This window comes from Chiloscyllium plagiosum, unplaced genomic scaffold (genome assembly GCF_037043375.1).
Source record: "Chiloscyllium plagiosum isolate Xiang-an unplaced genomic scaffold, Cpla_swu_hap1 HiC_scaffold_3, whole genome shotgun sequence".
NCBI classification, from domain to species: Eukaryota; Metazoa; Chordata; class Chondrichthyes; order Orectolobiformes; family Hemiscylliidae; genus Chiloscyllium; species Chiloscyllium plagiosum.
This window is the reverse complement of record NW_028270141.1, coordinates 134,360,951-134,381,728: the sequence shown is the minus strand read 5'-3', so window position 1 is coordinate 134,381,728 and position 20,778 is coordinate 134,360,951. Positions and strand designations below refer to the sequence as shown.

Below are 20,778 nucleotides of genomic sequence, written 5' to 3'. Positions count from 1 at the left end.
TCCGTATAATTGCCTTTGGCTCAGAAAACTTGGTATTTTTGCTTAATAAAAACTTAACTCATTTGAAATTAATACCATTAACATTAATAAGTTGCAGGAGAAGGTGGTGGTCATTCAGCCCACTGAGTCTGTTTGATCATTCAATGAGATTATAACTAATCTGATAACCCTCAACTTCTTTTGCCTGCCATTTCCCTACAACTCTTGATTCTCTTAACTCTTGATTAAAAATCTGTATCTCAACGTTGAATATACTTAATGACCCAGCCTCAAAAGCCCTCTGCAGTAAATAATTCCATAGATTCACTACTCTCAGATGAATTTTCTCCTCATGCAATCCCTTATTTAACATTGAGCCCTTTGGTCCTGGCTCGGTCACAAGGGGAAACAATCTCTCCACATCTACTCTGTCAGAATCCCTAAGAATTATGTTTGTTTCATGAAAATTGCCTCTCATTATTCTAAATTCCATTCAGTACATGCCCAACCTACCCTCATAAGACAGTTACTCCTTATGTGACATCAACTCAGTCAATCTTCTCTGGACTGCTTCCTTTGCCATATATCTTTCCTTTGGTATGGAGACCAAAACTGCTCTCAGTATTTCTCCTGGCTTGAATAGTGTCTTTAAAGTTTTAGCAAAACATTATTTTAAACTCCACTCCCTTTGAAATAAACTAAACATTCAATCTGCCTTCCCTATTCCCTTTACTTGAATTTGGCATTTTGCGATACAGCCATGAAAACTCCAAAATCCCTGTCGTTTTCTGTAGTCTTTCTCCATTGAAAGATTACTCCGCTTCACTATTTTGCCTACCTAAATGAATAACCTCATATTTTCCAGGTAGTGAAGGCGGCTAATAGCATGCTGGCCTTCATAACAAGAGGGATTGAGTATAGAAGCAAAGAGGTTCTTCGGCAGCTGTACAGGGCCTTGGTGAGACCACACCTGGAGTACTGTGCAGTTCTGGTCTCCAAATTTGGGGAAAGACATTCTGGCTATTGAGGGAGTGCAGCATAGGTTCACGAGGTCAATTCCTGGAATGGCAGGACTACCTTACACTGGAGCGACTGGGCTTGTATACCCTTGAGTTTTGAAGACTGAGAAGGGATATGATTGAGACATAAGATTATTAAAGGATTGGACACTCTGGAGGAAGGAAACATGTTTCCGCTGATGGGTGAGTGCCGAACCAGAGGACACAGCTTAAAAATACGGGGTAGACTATTTAGGACAGAGAGGAGGAGAAACTTCTTCACCCAGACAGTGGTGGCTGTGTGGAATGCTCTACCCCAGAGGCCCAGTCTCTGGATTAATTTAAGAAAGAGTTGGGTAGAGCTCTCAAGGATTGTGGAATCAAGGGTTATGGAGATAAGACAGGAACAGGATACTGATTAAGGATGATCAGCCATGATCATATTGAATGGTGGTGCAGGCTCGAAGGGCAGAATGGCCTACGCCTGCACCTATTGTCTATTTACCAAATTTGTGGCCAATCACCAACCTGTTCATAACCCTGTGTCCTCCTCACCATTTGCCTTCCCACCTATTTTTGTATCATCTGCAAACTTAGCTACAGTACATTCACTTTCCTCATTCAAGTCATTTATATTGTAAAACTTGTGGCCCTGATCCCTGCAACCCTCCACAACTTAAAGGGTGTCATTCTCAAAATGTCCTCCTTATCCCAACTCTTTGTCTATGAGGCAGCCAATCTTCTAACCATATTAATATACTACCTCCAACACATTGCACTCTTATTTTAAGAGGCCCAATGTGTGATATTCTGAATATTCAAATACTCATACATTACTATATTTTTAATGAGATTATTTGCAGGTTCTTAAATCTTCTGACCCACCACTAATCTTCAGAGATTTGTGGTCTTCCATTAAATTTAAAACTAGACTGAACTTCACTATTTAGCCAGATGATGCATCTTTCTTCAGGAGTCTTCCTTTAGTCACTAGGATAAATCTTTGCAAATTATAAAATATCTCCTTAAAATCTACCACTTTTTTTTTAAAACAGGTCCAACTTTTAACAAGTTTCCCAGTACACTTTAACCATCTTTAGTTTCATACCCTCTTTAGATTTAAAGACATGACTTTGACCCACAATTCTCATTTTCAAACTGAGCACAAAATTCTATCATGCAATGGTCATTGATACCCAAAGTCTCCTTCATGACATGGTTATTGTTCAATTCTGTTCCACTGCATGTTAAGTAGTTTATTTTAGTTTGAAACAAATAGACTTTTAAAACCAAACTCTGTCCATAATACATAAAACTTTCAGGTATTGGAAGATACTGAATAAACATAATGCGGTTTGCATAAAATCAGATAGTTGACGTATTAGATTTTGGAAAGCAAGTCAGAATTTTCTTTTTATTATTCATTCACAGGATGTTGAGGTCACAAGACAAGATTTATTGTTCTTTCAAAAATGTATTGCTAAGACACTTTCAGTCCCAATGCTGAAGGTGAAACATTCTCAGCAGTGTTTGGGAGGGGCTCAAGGTTTTGACCCAGTGGCAACAAACAAGATACTGTTGTAGATTTGGAAAGCAACTTGGAAGTACTTGTGTCCCCTTTTGCTTACCTCCTTAGTCTTTCTAAGCATTAGAAATTACAGGTTTAGGATGTGAAAAAGGCAAGCCAAAGGTCAATTTGATTTGACAAAGTAATTGAAAACATAGGAGAAAAAGCATAATGCACAATAGTATCATCATTTGACTTTAGTCTTTTGGAGTCTTATACACTCTTATTTCAAAATTCTTTCATTAAATTGTAAAAATATACAGTAGCTATATTAGCAGTGTTTGTGCTAAATTCCTTTAACACTAACAGCATCATATGTTATCAGACAAGTTGCAAAAAAAAAGAATAAAGACTACCTAGAAATGTGACAAAGTCACCAGTGTCATTTGACATTCCTTGACAGCAGTCAGCAAACTCTCAGCTCTCAAGTCTCTCCTCATAACTGAATGCTCCACAAGAGCCGTCATGGTTCATTTGTTTCAAATGACCCTTTCCAATAATCTTGGAGAGGGATGTTGCAAAGTTGTTTGTCATTTAGACTGTCCTCTTCACTGGAAGATTTAGTCAATGATGCAATGACAAGAAATCTTACATTTGTGTGATTGTCAATTTTAAAAGAAATTTCAAGAATATTAAGCAAATATTGTATTATCACTCCCCTTATTGATACAACAATATTTATTCAGATTTCAGCCTCAGGTGATTAATGGGTTATATTTATTTTTTATATCAAGTCAATGACAGCGAACTTTTACTGCACTGTTGAAGTTTTCTGTCGCAATCTTTGTCTAATAGGAAAACCAGCCAAATTCATTGGACATTAAAATCAGTTTATAACTAGGCCTTGTACACTATCTAGGGGAAACTATTTGTTCATGGCATTGCAGGATCCAAAGTCGAAAGTAACAGCAATTGTCTCCTTACCACAGATCTTTAAAGGTGCCTCCAATTCCAAAAGGATAGGTTGGCTGAGAAATATCTCTCTAGATTTTATACATAAACCTCGAACTTCAGCCTCAGTCATCTGTACAATTTTTCCAGGGCGGCATCCTCGTACTGAAAAAAATAAAATACGAAAGTTGTCATTAGAACTTCACAGCACAGAACAGACTATTCAGTTTGAAAGGTCACTGGACTTGAAACATTAACTCTGCTTTCTTTTCATAGATGCTTCCCTGTGTCTCCAGTAATTTTTGTTTCAGAACTTCAGCATCTGCAGTTCTTTATTTTTATTATAGACTATTCAATTGATTGGTAGCTCTGAGAGATTACCAGCAACCTCATTCCCCTATTTTCTTATTATTGGTCAATGTTTTCCTTTTTAAATATTTGGGTGTACATCACAATATTATGGGCTCTGCCTCTACTGACGTTTCTGATACAAAACATTCTTAGGTTGGCACTGTGTGGAAAAATAGTTTACCATTTTGTTCCTTTGCTGATATTCAATTTCGGCCTTCTGGTTTCTAACTCACTGACCAAAAGAAATCGTTCTTTGCTACATTTCACTATTTACTCAATTGAAAGTCTTCAAATTTGAACAGCATTACTCAATCTTCCTGTTTTATAATCCCAATTTCATAATCCTCCATGATATAATCCTTCTACTGTTTCAATAATTTTTAGAATTTTTCATATTTTCAAATCAATGATAGATTAAGGAGTGTGCTCAAAGTTAGATGCAATATCCTAACTGCAGCCTAATGAGTGACACATTCAACTTCACCTTTGCTTTCCTTCCCTAGTGATTTTCTTCTAAACCTGATTTTTTTTTCCCCCAGCGCAGCTTCATTCTTTACATTTTAAGGTCAAAAGTCACACAACACCAGGTTATAGTCAAACAGGTTTATTTGAAATCACAACTTTCGAAGTGCTGCCCCTTCATTATCCAGACTTCACCTGATGAAGGGGCAGTTCTCCAAAAGCATTTAATTTCAAATAAATCTGTTTGACTATAACCTGGTGCTGTGCGACTTTCGACTGTGTCGACCTGTGTCCAACTTCGGCGTCTCCACGTCATAGCTGTAAAATTTTACATTATGGTAAGATCAGCAATGTCAGTAAGATAGCAAGATCAGGCGTTCCATTTGGAACTTTTAAAGACATTTGACAATTGTATCTACCTTCCCTACTCACTTTAATTACATAGCCATCACTTTGTTCAATGTCACCTCACAACAGCAATCTCAACTCCATGATTTACAACAGGGACAGCCAAATGCAACTGCTCAACCACTGAAGTGGTTTTTGGCGAAATGCAAGTATATACGTGCGATATAATTATTTGAATCTTACATATGGCAATACATTACTGGTACATTTTACAGGACCATAATTAACTGCATTTAATATACATTTCAGAATCTCTCTCTAGTGAGAGTGAACTTTTATTAGCCTACTTTGGCTTTCATGTTCTTTTTCAACAAAAGAGCTGTAATTAAAGTTCTGTGTCCATAGATTTTCTGGGTTACGATCAATGGTTCTAACAGGACCCACCCCTCAGTTTAGCAGGAGCCATCCACTACAGACAAGAATGTGCTTTACCCTTCCAGGTAAATATGAGAAAAAGGGGTTAAGAAACAAGTGAAACCACTAGTCTTAGTAAGTTAGAGCTTAGAGATGGACTGCATCAGCATGAGTTGTCATGAATGGTGCTGAGCATTGGTGAACATCCCCACTCCTCAGCTCATATGAAAGCAAGGCACACGCGCACGCGCGCGCGCGCGCACACACACACACACACACACACAGAAGAGACATCAGTTTTTACAACAAAGAGAAGAGGGTGCTGACTGGTTGGGTCATCAATGGCATGGACTTTCAGCTAGAATATTTAACTGTCAATGTTCATTGTCAGTGCGGGTAGGTAGATTCTGATTGATCAGGACGTTGCCATGGGAATGCAGAGACTGGCAATCTCCAGAGCCCATTTTTTTTGTTGACAGAAGTGCAATTCACCTAGAAGCTCCTTTTGCCTCCATAAACAAGACCCTATGTATTAAAATGCAGCTTCTAACAAACACAAATGCATAACATTGCAAGCCTGATTGATTGTTGCGAATTAACCCTAATACAATAAGATATAGGAAGAGTAGCAGGCCTTCCACCCATTCGGTCCGCTATACCATTCAATGAGATCACGGCTAATTTTAAATCCTCAATTCTACTTTCCTACTTTTTTGTTTAATCTGTGAATCCCTTAGATTAAAAATGGCAATCTCAGTCTTGGATATACTTATGACCCAGCCTTTGTAATCTTCCACTGTTCACAATTTCACAGATTCACAATCCTCAGAAGAAATCTTGTCTTAGATGAGCAATCCCTTATTCTGACATTGAACTGAACTGAATTGAATTTATTGTCATGTGCACAGAGGCACAGTGAAAAGCTTTGTCTTGCGAGCAATACAGACAGATCACAGAATTAAGTAGCACAGCGAAGTAAATAATAGGTAAACACGGCAAAAACAAAAACACAGGTACAGGCAGATGTTAAGAGCTTGCAAGTCCATTCAGTATTCTAACAACAGTCGGGTAGAAACTGTTTTGAAGGCGGCTGGTGCATGTGTTCAGACTTCTGTATCTTCTCCCAGATGATAAGAGGTTGTAGAAAAACACTACCAGGGTGGGATGGATCTTTTAGAATGCTGGCAGCCTTTCCTTAACAGCTGGCCTGGCAGATGGATTCTATAGATGGGAGGATGGCCTTTCTGATTGTCCAGGCAGAGTTCACCACTCTCTGTAACCATCTCCAATCTCGAATGGTACAGGTGCCATACCAGGAAGTGGTACATCCAGGCAGAATGCTCTCTATGGCGCACCTATAAAAGTTGGCAAGGGTATTCGCCGTCATGCCAAAATTTCCTCAGCTGCCTGAGGAAGAAGAGGCGTTGTTGGGCCTTCGTAACCAGTACTTCCACATGAAGAGTCCGAGAAAGCCGATTGTGGATGACCACTCCCAGGAGCGAGACACCCTCCACTCATTCCACCTCTGTGCTGTTAACGTGTAGGGGGGCAGGAGTAATATCCTGCAGAAAGTCAATAATGACTCCATGGTTTTGCCAGCATTGAGAACTAGGTTGTTTTCAATACACCATTTTTCCAGGTCTTCTATCTCCCGTCTGTAGTCCGTTTCGTCGCTATCGGAGATTTAACCAACTATGATGGTGTCATCAGCAAATTTATAAACGGCATTAGTCTAGTATTTGGGTATACAGTGAGTACAGTAGGGGGCTGAGTATGCACCCCTGGGGGCGGCTCCAGTGTTGAGTGTTAGTGAGGATGAAATATTGTCCCCAATCTTCACTGATTGTGGCCTGTGGGTCAGAAAACTGAGGATCCAATTGCAGAGAGTGGGGCTTAGTCCGAGATCACTGTTTAGTAATCAGCCTCGAGGGGATGAAATTGAAATCAATGAATAGGATTCTTAAGTAGCTGTTCTTGGTGTCAAAATGTTCTAGGGAGGAGTGATGAGCATGTGATATGGCATCTGACGTGGATCTGTTGGTCCGATAGGCAAATTGGAGTGAGTCAAGAGTAGTGGGGAGGCTGGATTAATTAAGGCCTTGACGATTCAAAGCACTTCATGACCACTGAAGTTAGGGCCATTGGGCAGTCGTCATTGAGCCGTGCTGCATGAGCCTTCTTAGGCACAGGGATGATGTTGACCCTCTTGAAACAGGCAGGGACAGTGGCCTGCTGCTGGGAGAGGTTGAAGATGTCCAAAAAGACCTCTGCCAGTTGATCTGAGCATGACCTGAGTGCACAGCCTAGTACTCTGTCTGGTCCCATCGCTTTCCTTGGATTCACACGAAGGAAAACTGATCTGACCTCTGATGCAGCAACTGTTGGGAAAGGTTTGTCAGGACTGGTCAGAATAGGTGTTACCTCTCCACTGAAATTCTGCTCAAAGCAAGGATAGAAGGCGTTCAGACGATCTGGGAGGGAGCATCATTGTTTGCTATCTTGCACTGTCTTCTTTTCAAACCTGTGATGTCATTCAGTCCTTGCCACAGTCGCTGGGTGTCTGTCTGGGTCTCTAGTTTGGATTAGTATTGATCCTTGGCTGGTCTCATACTGCTCTCTGATCCTAGACTTTCCCACAAGAGGAAATAACCTTTCTGCATCTACCTTGTCAACAACTCCAAGAATTATGTTTCAATTAGATCACCTCTTAATTTTTCTATTTCAAAGAGTAGAGGCCCAATCTCGTCAACCCCTGTTTTCCAGCAGAACTGTTTATAGGCTCATTAAATAACAGAATCATAGAGTCCTATAGCATGGAAACTAGCCCTTCAGCCCAACTTGCCCATGCTGCCCAGTTTTTCCCAATTAGAGTCATCTCATTTGCCTGCATTTGGTCCATATTCCTCCATATCTATCTCATCTATGTACCTGTCTAAATGTTTCTTAAATAACAAAATTGTATTTGCTTCCACATTACCTCTCGCAGCTCATTCCAGTCACGTGTCAAAAACAAATTGCTCCACTGGATCTTTTTGTAACTCTCCTCTCTCGCCTTAAATGTACACCCTCTAGTTTTAGAATCCTCTACCATGATGAAAAGCTGTTGACTATGTACTTTCTCTATGCCTCTCGTGATTTTATAGATCTTTATAAAAAGGTCACATAAGAACGTTGCCTGCAAAAAAAGCATCTTCTGTGCCTTTTGCCCATATGGTTTAAATTCCTTCTCAAATAAATCTTGTAATTTTATTTTTTTAAAAACTGCATCACTCTTTTAGATCTACCTCTTGCTTACTATTAGTTTGTGATTTATATAGAATCAGAAAGCATGGAACAGGCCCTTCAGTCCAACTCATCCATACTAACCAGGTTTCCCCAAATTAAACTAGTCCCATTTGCCTGCGTTTGGCCTATATCTCTCTAAATCTTTCCTATTCCTGTACCTGTCCAATTTTTTTTTAAATGTGTTGTAACTACAGCTATGCCTACCACCTCCTCTGGTGGTTCATTCCATATATACACCACCCCTCTACCTATGCCCCTCATAGCACATCACTAAAGGTGATCATCTAAAATTCTACAGACTCTGGAACAGTTTCTTTGGTTTGCAGCATACACAGCTACTATAATTCCACTACTGAATGTGATTTATTTGAACTTTCAGAAGGTATTCAACAAAGGTCACACATAGAAGATTAGTATGCAAACTTAAAGCACATGGCATTGCAGGTCATTTACTATAACAAATTGGTTGGCAGTCAGGAAACAGTAGAAATAAAGGGAATTTCCCCCATCCCAAATGGCAGGCAGTGAATGGTGAGGTATCACACACATCACTGCTTGGATCCCAGCTACTCATTAATTATTATATATAGTAAAATATTAAATGATTGAGATGAAGAAACTTTGCGACATCTCCAAGTCTACAGGTGACACAAAGCTTGATTTGGGTGGGTGAAGGGAATATGCTGAGAGAAGGATGCAGAAAAGCTTCAATGTGATTTGGACAAATTAAGTAATGTGGTATATTAAGGAACGTAGTACAACGTGGATGAATGGGAGGTTATACACTTTGGTCGCAAAAAACAGGCAGGCAGATAAATTTCTCCAAGGCAACGGATTGAGAAAGGGGGAGGTGCAATGTGACCTGAATGTCCTTGCACACCATTGCTGAAACTAAGCATTTAAGTAAAGCAGGCGGTGAAGACAGCAAATGATATGTTGGTGTCCATACCAACAAAATTCAAATACAGGAACATATTGCTGCAATTGCACAGGATATTAATAGAACCACATCTGCAGTAGAGTGCACAGTTTTGGCCGACATATCTAATGAAGGATTTTCTGGGGTTATTAAAGGGAATGCAAAACAGGTTTGCCAGACTGATTCCTGGGATGGCGTAAGTGACATCCAGGAAGGGACTGGATTGGTTAGGGCTGTCCACTGGAGTTTGGGTGGGGGTAGAAGTCAAATAAACTTATAAAATTCTAACTAATGCAGGAAAGGTGTTCTTGATGACCAGGGAGTCCAGAACCAGAAGTCACATTCTCAGGATAAAGTGTAGGCCTTTTAGGACAGAAGTGAAGAAAATTTCTTCACCCAGAGTATGGGGAGCATGTGGAATTCTCTACTACAGGAAAATGATGCAAAAGTACTGAACACTTCCAAAAAAAATGTAACTATAGTTGTTTGGACTAAAGGAATCACAGAACACAAGGAGAAAGCAGGAACAGGGTACAGAGTACTGCCGTGCTCACCACCACATCCGCCCCCACGAGCGGCACTCACCTGCATTCTGCTGACATGCCCCCCATAGACCCCACTGTCACTATCCCCACCCCCCAGAACCCCAAGGGGAACACAACCCCTGCTCATGACTCCACCCCCATTCCCCCCACCATCACACCCACTCCAGTTACAGGTTCCGCCGCCACTCCCAGCTCTACACCCACACCAGATCCCAGCTCCCAGCCCTGTCGAGTTTTCACCATCTCTCCAGACCTTCCCCTCACTGAGGATGAACGATCAGTCCTCAGCAAAGGACTTACCTTCATCCCCCTCCGTCCATACATCAATGAATTTAATACATGCCGTGACGTCGAACAATTCTTCCGTTGCCTCCGCCTCCAAGCTTACTTTCGCAATCAGGACTCCCGCCCACCTTCCGAGGACCCCTTTGCCCACCTCCAACACACTGCATTCACCTGGACACCCCGCGCTGGCCTATTACCTGCCCTCGACCTCTTCATTTCCAACTGCCGCCGGGACATTAACCGCCTCAACCTGTCTACCTCCCTCCCCCACTCCAACCTCTCACCCTCACAACGCGCAGCCCTCCAATCCCTCTGCTCCAATCCCAACCTCACCATCAAGCCAGCGGATAAAGGGGGCGCAGTGGTAGTCTGGCACACTGACCTCTACACCGCTGAAGCCAAACGTCAACTCGAGGACACCTCTTCCTACTGCCCTCTCGACCATGACCCCACCCCCCCCATCACCAAACCATCATCTCCCAGACCATACAGAACCTCATCACCTCAGGAGATCTCCCACCCACAGCTTCCAACCTCATAGTCCGGGAACCCCGCACTGCCCGGTTCTACCTCCTTCCCAAGATCCACAAGCCTGACCACCCTGGCCGACCCATTGTCTCAGCATGCTCCTGCCCCACTGAACTTATCTCTACCTACCTCGACACTGTCCTATTCCCCCCTAGTCCAGGAACTCCCCACATACGTTCGAGACCACCCACGCCCTCCACCAATCCAGAATCTGGTTTCCAGCATCTGCAGTCATTGTTTTTACCTTGTTCCTTAGTAATACCATGACTATATAGAAATATAGTATCCTGGGTTTCGTCGCTAATCCAAAAATTAACTGCAATCTTGGATGAATAGATAACTGTAATTAAATAGTTAATGTGCTAACCTATTATGGTAATGTGTTAACAACTTTAATATCCGTTTGGCTTGATGTCACTTTTTTTAAAGTTAGGTTATAATTTTTAAAATTTGTTTAAAATCTGAAACAGTTCCAATGTGAAAGATTGAGAATCCACATTAGACTTGTTCAGATGCTGATTGGAAAGTTTAGAATTAGCAAGTAGCCTTTCAAGCAACATGATATGTTGATCATTAGATTGCTTTTCTGTAGCAAGTTTAATGTGTCATTTCAACAACTTCATGAAACTCACTGGGGTGTTAGTTGCAAGATGCTGTATTCAAAAGACCAGTGGCTAGGGCGTGAGGTGCTGGTACATTGTGCATTAATGATTGTGTGTACCCGAAGGCATTATTATTTCTTCATTGATACTGTTCTTTAGTAAAAAGGGTGAGGTATTATATAATTGCAAATATTTCTGATAGTGTTCCCCTTTATTCCATGGATTAATGGTATTTAAAATCCTTCCTTAACATTCTGCTCACCCCACTTCAAAGTTATATTTCAAATACTTGCAGATATCACAGTCATAAGAATTTGCAGTTCTTCCCATCGTGAGAAAAGAGATATGCACTGGGAAGAGGATAAACCCAGTAGGATTGGGGATAATTCTACAAGTGTATTTTTGTGATGCAGGCTTAGATGAAATACAAGTACCTAAATCTTGGCATGCTTTTGTAAATGGATTGAATTCATAACTGATGAATTGGAGATTGCCAAATACTATCTCCTTTTCATTTCTAGATGTATTGAATGTTAGCTTTGCCCTTTGACAGAGACATTCTAGGTTGGTTGCTCATTTAAAATTTCACTTCTATACTATCACTTATGTTGCAGTAATGATAATTGAATGTTAGGATTATCTTCTCAAATATTTTGATTTTCCTTCTAGCCTTAAGATGATATGTGCTCTTGATCAATGAGCACTAGCTACATAAGCAAACAAGCAGAAATGGGCCCTTTGAGCCTACTCCGACATTCAGTGCGATCGGGTTGATCATTCAACTCTGTGGTAAAAACAATGACTGCAGATGCTGGAAACCAGATTCTGGATTAGTGGTGCTGGAAGAGCACAGCAGTTCAGGCAGCATCCAAGGAGCTTCGAAATCGACATTTCGGGCAAAAGCCCTTCATCAGGAATAAAGGCAGTGAGTCTGAAGCGTGGAGAGATAAGCTAGAGGAGGGTGGGGGTGGGGAGAAAGTAACATAGAGTACAATGGGTGAGTGGGGGAGGGGATGAAGGTGATAGGTTAGGGAGGAGAGGGTGGAGTGGATAGGTGGAAAAGGAGATAGGCAGGTAGGACAAGTCCGGACAAGTCATGGGGCCGGTGCTGAGCTGCAAGTTTAGAACTAGGGTGAGGTGGGGAAAAGGGAAATGAGGAAACTGTTGAAGCCCACATTGATGCCCTGGGGTTGAAGATGAGGCGTCCTTCCTCCAGGCGTCTGGTGGTGAGGGAGCGGCGGTGAAGGAGGCCCAGGACCTCCATGTCCTCGGCAGAGTGGGAGGGGGAGTTGAAATGTTGGGCCACGGGGCGGTTTGGTTGATTGGTGCGGGTGTCTCGGAGGTGTTCCCGAAAGCGCTCTGCTCGGAGGCGCCCAATCTCCCCAATGTAGAGGAGACCGCATTGGGAGCAACGGATACAATAAATGATATTAGTGGATGTGGAAGTAAAACTTTGATGGATGTGGAAGGCTCCTTTAGGGCCTTGGATAGAGGTGAGGGAGGAGGTGTGGGCACAGGTTTTACAGTTCCTGCGGTAGCAGGGATAAGTGCCAGGATGGGAGGGTGGGTTGTAGAGGGGCGTGGACCTGACCAGGTAGTCACGGAGGGAACGGTCTTTGCGGAAGGCGGAAAGGGGTGGGGAGGGAAATATATTCCTGGTGGTGGGGTCTGTTTGGAGGTGGCGGAAATGTCGGCGGATGATTTGGTTTATGTGAAGGTTGGTAAGGTGGAAGGTGAGCACCAGGGGCGTTCTGTCCTTGTTATGGTCGGAGGGGTGGGGTCTGAGGGCGGAGGTGCGGGATGTAGACGAGATGCGTTGGAGGGCATCTTGACCACGTGGGAAGAGAAATTGCGGTCTCTAAAGGAGGAGGCCATCTGGTGTGTTCTCTGGTGGAACTGGTCCTCCTGGGAGCAGATCCGGGGGAGGCAGAGGAATTGGGAATACAGGATGGCATTTTTGCAAGAGGTAGGGTGGGAAGAGGTGTAATCCAGGTAGCTGTGGGAGTCGGTGGGTTTGTAAAAAATGTCAGTGTCAAGTCGGTCGTCATTAATGGAGATGGAGAGGTCCAGGAAGGGGAGGGAGGTGTCAGAGATGGTCCAGGTAAATTTAAGGTCAGGATGGAATGTGTTGGTGAAGTTGATGAATTGCTCAACCTCCTCGCGGGAGCACGAGGTGGCGCCAATGCAGTCATCAATGTAGCGGAGGAAGAGGTGGGGAGTGGTGCCGGTGTAATTACGGAAGATCAACTGCTCTACGTAGCCAACAAAGAGACAGGCATAGCTGGGGCCCATACGTGTGCCCATGGCTACCCCTTTGGTCTGGAGGAAGTGGGAGGATTCAAAGGAGAAATTGTTAAGGGTGAGGACCAGTTCAGCCAAACGAATGAGTGTGTCGGTGGAAGGGTACTGTTGGGGACGTCTGGAGAGGAAAAAACGGAGGGCTTGGAGGCTCTGGTCATGGCGGATGGAGGTGTAGAGGGATTGGATATCCATGGTGAAGATGAGGCGTTGGGGGCCGGGGAAACTGAAGTCTTGGAGGAGATGGAGGGCGTGGGTGGTGTCTCGAATGTATGTGGGGAGTTCCTGGACTAGGTGGGATAGGACAGTGTTGAGGTAGGTAGAGATAAGTTCAGTGGGGCAGGAGCATGCTGAGACAATGGGACGGCCAGGGTGGTTAGGCTTGTGGATCTTGTAAAGGAGGTAGAACCGGGCAGTGCGGGGTTCCCGGACTATGAGGTTGGAAGCTGTGGGTGGGAGATCTCCTGAGGTGATGAGGTTCTGGATGGTCTGGGAGATGATGGTTTGGTGACGGGGGGGGGTGGGGTCATGGTCGAGGGGGCAGTAGGAAGAGGTGTCCTTGAGTTGACGTTTGGCTTCAGCGGTGTAGAGGTCAGTGCGCCAGACTACCACTGCGCCCCCTTTATCCGCTGGCTTGATGGTGAGGTTGGGATTGGAGCAGAGGGATTGGAGGGCTGCGCGTTGTGAGGGTGAGAGGTTGGAGTGGGGAGGGAGGTAGACAGGTTGAGGCGGTTAATGTCCCGGCGGCAGTTGGAAATGAAGAGGTCGAGGGCAGGTAATAGGCCAGCGTGGGGTGTCCAGGTGAATGCAGTGTGTTGGAGGTGGGCAAACGGGTCCTCGGAAGGTGGGCGGGAGTCCTGATTGCGAAAGTAAGCTCGGAGGCGGAGGCGACGGAAGAATTGTTCGACGTCACGCCATGTATTAAATTCATTGATGCGTGGACGGAGGGGGATGGAACGAGCAGTTTTCTGTCTTTACAAACTAATGATGGAAGGACTTATGCCTGAAATGTTGATTCTCCTGCTCCTCGGATGCTGTCTGACCTGCTGTACTTTTCCAACGCCACAATTTGACTCAATCAAGGTAATTAAAGGCACAGAAAATTCTCATCTCAAACAAACATGCTTCAAACTTTGCAAGTAGATTTCCACTTCCAACATCAACTATTCTTCTGTCTGGAGTGAGAATTGTCAGGAGTTGGTGTTTGGACTTTTACTGAGCAGAACTTGGGTTTAAATTTGTCCAAATGCAATTCACCTAATGTTAAAATGACTTCGAAGAAAAGTGAACATCTGCCTCTCTAGAAAAATGAATAGGCTACAGAATCTGCTTATCACCTCCAAATAATAATTTGGCAAAATTACTCTTAGTACACCAATTACCCAGTGATACAATTATTATAGTGCAGAAGAGGTCATGTTCAGTGCTAGTGCAATCTCCTTTTCAACGTGGTTTCCTGCAAACGTTTCCTTTCGGGGGAATTTGACATCACTCACCAGCATGTTTCTTACTTGAATTGATTTTAAAATGATGAGCCACTTTTTAGTGGACTAACTAGGTGCACTAACAGTGCTGTTAAGAAGCGATTTCCAGAATTTTGAGAAAATGACAGTAACGGCACAACAATATGGGTGGCACAGTGGTTAGCACTGCTGCCTCACAGTGCCAGAGACGCGGGTTCAATTCTCGCCTCAGGCGACTGACTGTGGAGGTTGCACAATCTCTGGGTGGATTTCCTCCGGATGCTCCGGTTTCTTCCCACAGTCCAAAAAATGTGCACGTTAGGTGAATTGGCCATGCTAAATTGCCCGTAGTGTTACGTGCAGGGGTAAATGTAGGGGAATGGGTCTGGGTGGGTTGTGCTTCGACGGGTCGGTGTGGACTTGTTGGGCCGAAGGGCCTGTTTCCACACTGCAAGTAATCTAATCTAATATTATTCAAAATCAGAAGTGCATAATTTGGAGGGGAGTTTCCAGGTAGTGGTGCTCCTACTGGTCTGCTGTTTTTATCCTTGTATGTTGTGGAGGTCATGGGTTTGGAAATTGTGGGAGGCTTATCGACATATTCATCGGAGGAATTTACTTTTTCCCTATCTACTTGGTCAATTGCTTATTTTGTAAGTCTCCACTAGATCACTTCTTAAACTTTTCTGCTTCAGTAATAACTCCAAACATTTTCAAAGTCCTTTTTTCCTACTAATATCCTGGAAAATCTCCTCCCATGTTGCCAAATTCTTCACAATTATATTTTAAGCCAGGTTAAAAAACTAAAGATGGGCAAGAAGGGTACAGTTACAACATTTAAAAGACATTTGGACAGATATGTGCATAGGAAAAGGTTTAGAAGAACATGGGTCAACTCAGGCAAATAGGACCAGTGCTGTTAGAAAACCTGGTCTGCATGGACAAGTTGGGCCGATGGGCCTGTTTCCATGCTGTATGCCTCAATGACTGTATAAGATGGTTTGCTGTGGTCAGTTATCATTACAACCGCACCTGAGAGAGATCAATCTTTCCACCTAGTCAATTGGTTATGGGTTCAAGAAAACAACTTCATAATTTCATGCAGTTTTTGTCAAAATGACGAGAAATAAACAAGGCACTATCAGCTTGATCTAGTATTTTAGATAGGTATTACTGGGTTCCATGGCATTTAAAACAAAAACAGCCTTTTCTTAAAAATGTCAGCAGTACAGAAACCTTTCCTTCATTAACAGTACCATGTACATGCAAGCTGTTGTGCTTTTGTAATGACTGATATTCTTCAGGAACCATGTATAATTAATATTAATTTATTGCACTGTTCCTTCAGAACCATTGTTCCCCTGCACAACAATCACTTTACATTAAACAGACAGTTTAGATGTTTGGGAGATCTGCATGTATGGTGTTTATTGTCCAAAATTCTGGTGAGAGGTCAGATCCCATTGAAGGAAAGGAATTGCTCATGGAAAAAACAAGGTCCATTAAATTAATCTTCCACTACCCTACTTATCACAATGATGTGTAATTGTTACCTAATCACAATCAATCTACAACACCTCAGCTGCTGCTCAAATTGAAATGAAAACAAGCAAAAATAAAGTTATCAATAGCCATTTTATCTGTTGTAATTATTTGCTAAACCAACATGCTGACTCAATGGATATTAAGAATTTGTGCTGACTTTAAGATCTTAAAAGCATTTGTATGCAATGAATATTATCCTACATTGTGACACACTACATTGCAAATCAGTAGCCCAATGGTCCTCTGGGATTACAAAGATTTTACCTTTAGTTTGTGACAGCTGTTTGTTGCTATATAATTCTTTTAAAAATTAAAAATTTTAGATCACCATGTCAGAACAGACCCTGGTGTAAAACCACACCAAACACAGGTGTGATGTAGCTTCAGTCCTTATGCTTCCAACAGAACATTTATTGTTTTGTTTTCAAAACATAGGTGACTGTGTGTGCTACTTGTCCTGTTTGTCTCTCCACTAAGAGAGCAGTAGACCATTTCTATCTGTAAAATCTTTTTTACTGTTCTGTTTTGACACAATCACCTTGACAACTTGTCATCTCTCTACCTTCATTAGTTCGTACAGTTTTGAAATACTTGTTACTTCGGTTTGATCCTCAGCATGCGACTTTTATACCTACCATATTATTCCAGCCATTTGGTTTGTTTCGAGCAGTCATTTTTATTTTTTCGTAATTATTCTCTGCTTCGGTTATTTGGACACAGGTCATCCCTTCACTTCTATTTAGCTGCTGACACTTTACTCATACCATCTGACACTTTTGATCAACTGCAGAGACTTGTTATTCAGCCTGTTGACACTCAACATGCACCATTTGTGCTATCTTTTGATCGCTCTGTCTATCAGTTCTGTGTGTGTGCTTCCCTTCACTTCATCTGACAAAGGAGCATCGCTCCAAAAGTTTGTGATTTCGAATAAACTTGTTGGACTAACCTGGTACAATTTGACATCTAACCTTGTCCACCTCAGTCTAACACCAGCACTCTACACCATGACAATTTTTAGGAAGAAATATGCTGATTAAACAACTTTAATCAGCTGAAATAATTGATGATGTATACACTTTACAAGTGCAATGCATTAAAAAGTCCATAAATATGTAGCCAATTGAAGCTTAGTTAATGAATAGCCTTATGATATAGCATATTGATCTGCCAAAATGCCAAATCAGAAAGAGAAGAGTTCACAAATTTAGTAAAGGTGCTGAGGGAAGGCTTTTATAGGTGCAGACTTACTTTCAGTACAATAAAAAGAATCACTGAATTAACTTGCCTCATTAACAGATACCCACAGCTAACTGACTCAATGGTGAGAGATCAGCAGCGATTAGACTGATGCACAAGTATTGCACATTAACACACAGGGACACATTTCAACCATCCCAAAACTTAAAGAATCTTCACAGTGATAGATCATAAACTCACTCATGCTGGCTTATGAACATACACAAAAACAGAATATCACCATGGTTGTACTGCTTTTCTTTGGGCAGCAGTTTAAAGTTAGAAAACACATGGACTGCTGACAGTCTGTCAGCCTTGCTACTATTTCCATATTTGCAGGTGGTTTCCCACACAAAAGTTTGAAAACCAAAAAAAAAGGAACGCATGAGCAAAAGATAGGCACCACACATCATTTTTCTACTCCGCCTTTCTTAAGATATCTAGACACTGATAGGAAGAGGAGAAAATGAGGACTGCAAATGCGAGAGAACAGAGTCAAAAGGTGTGATGCTGGAAAAGCACAGCCGATCAGGCAGCATTAAAGGAGCAGGAGAATTGACGTTTATGCTTGAAACGCTGACTCTCATGCTCCTCAGATGCTGATGGGCTGTGCTTTTCAAGTGCCAAAGTTTTTCACATTGAAAGGAACAGGGCAGGTCCATGTAATGGAATAATTTGAAACAGGAAAAAAAGTTCATGATTAAGAGTTCTTCCAAAAAAGGAGAAAAAGAGCTCGTGCTAATTCAAGAATCATTTCCTATTGATCAGAGTTCAAAGGCCACTTTTTTAAAAAAAGTGCAAATAACATGAAAGCCTGTGTAATCTAACAATACACATGCATTGAAAACTGATACTAAAATAAAATTAAGAAAATCAAGATACTAATATTCAAAGAAATAAGGGCACAAATTATCCTGAACTAATGTCTTCAATCAAAAGAATTACATACACCAGTAGGGTCAAAGTTTCATGTTGAGAAAATAAAAAATTGGCATTTGGGGAATGTAACTTCCAAAGTAAACATTTAAAACTATGCCAAAGTGACTCAATAAATCAAATATAGTACTTGTTTCATTACATAAAATCCTGACTCTTGTAGATTACATTCTAATTTAATTCACTTTTCTGCAGAAATGCCCCTGACAATCTTCAGTTTATTTCCCTTCATTACATCTCATTCCATCACCTTTTTTCCTTAAAATCTATTTTACATCACCCCCCCATCTTTATTTTCCTGATCTGTATGCCACATTAGTCACATGTTTATTTTTGCTATTTTCTCCAAAGCATAAAGTGGGCAAATTAATTGACTCCATATGACAACAGATGTTCAAATCCCTGAACCTTCAACAACATTGCACAAAGAGCAAATAAACAATAGTAACTGTGTAGACAAACACTGTGGCACTAATTAGATTGTTTTCTTCCTCGCTCATCTTTTACTAATTAAAGTTCCCAAATCTATTTCAGTCACCTAGCAATTTGCCAGGAGAATTTAATGAGGAGCTACTTTATACTCTGAGAAAGAGATTTCTTCAGTAAACCAAAGTTTAATTACTCACTCTATGTAAACCACAATTTCAGCCTAGACAGATTAGTAACTATCAGTAGATACCAGGATTAATTTAGCCTTTCAACAAAATGCCTCAACTGCTGATAGCCAAAGAGCCTAATTGCATGAAGAGGTATCTGAATGCAATCAACCATTAACATATTACAACAAAACCACTGTTGCTCCCAAGATAGCTGTAAAGCACAATGATGGGAATGTAACATTTTCATCTGACCACCCCTAGTTGCCTGAGGTGGTGGTAATTAGCTACTTTTCAAATCGCCAGTCCATTTTGTGTAGGTACATTCACAATGCCATTTGGGAGGAGATTTTAGGATATGGACCCTGTGACACAATGAATGGCAATACATTTCCAAGTCAGAACGCTAAGTGGTTTGGAGAGGAACATGCTGGTGGGGGTGCTGCCATGTGCTTGCCTTTCATGCTGTTCCTGATGGTAGTACTTATGGATTTGGGAAGGGCTATCCAAGGAACCTTTGTGAACTTTTGCAATGCATTTTTGTGGATGTACACTTCATTGGAACAGTGAGTGAACATAGTGCCAATCAAGTAGGCTACCTCATCCTGGACATTCTAAGCTTTGAAAACTGTTGGAGCTGTTCAACAGGCAAATGTGTAGCATTCCATCACATCTGTAGAGAGAGGTCAGGTTTTTGAGGAGTCAAGATGAGAGTCACTTGCTGTACAATTGTGATCTTCTGACCTGCTCTTGTAGCCTATATATTTACATGGCTAGTCCAGTTCAGTTCTGCAATTACAACCCCCAGGATGTTCATAGTGAGGGAATTCAATGATGGTAATGCCTCTGAATGTCAAGTGAAAATTGTTGGAAGTGAACATTAACTGGAACTTATATGACAAAATGTTGCCTGCTCATTATCAGCCCAAACTTGGATATTGTCTAAGTTATGTTGTATTTGGCCATGGATTGCTTCACTATCTGAACTGTCGCTAATAGTGCTGAACATTATGCAATCAGCAGTGAACATCTTACCTCTGTCCCTCTGATGGATGGAAGACTATTGATGAAGCAGCTAAAGATAGTTGTGCTTCAGAATCTTCTAGAAGCAAAGAGATAGCCAGGATCAGAGAAAACTAACCAACAATCTCAACTATCTTTCTCTGGAGGTAGGATTCCAACCAGCAGAGAATTTTCCTCTTGACTCACTGACTCCAGTTCCTGGTACTTCTTTACCTCACTTTATCAAATGCAGCCATTCTCACCTCACCTCTGGAATTCAGCCCTTTTGTCCATGTTTGAACCAAGGCAGTAATGTGATGAGGAGTTAAGTGGCCCTTATTTTAAAATTCATTCACTGGCTCAGCCAGCATTTATTGCCATTCCTAATTGCTCAGAGGGCAGTTAAGAATCAACTGCATTGCTGTAGGCCTGGAGTCACATGTAGCCAGGATGGCAGTTTCCTTCCCTAAAGGACACTGTGAATCAGATCAGTTTTTCCGACCATCAACAAGGGTTCACTTTAAT

At 41.9% G+C, this 20,778-nt stretch overlaps 1 protein-coding gene across 1 annotated transcript in view; it reads right to left on the bottom strand.

Annotated features, from left to right (window-relative positions):
• The window catches only part of LOC122548493 (serine/threonine-protein phosphatase PP1-beta catalytic subunit), a 113,719-nt gene that overhangs the window by 76,206 nt on the left and 16,735 nt on the right, over positions 1–20,778 (bottom strand). The window contains exon 2 of the mRNA XM_043687219.2: positions 3,469–3,600. Within this exon, the coding sequence (XP_043543154.1) occupies positions 3,469–3,600 (132 nt within the window). The remainder of the gene's footprint in view (positions 1–3,468; positions 3,601–20,778) is intronic.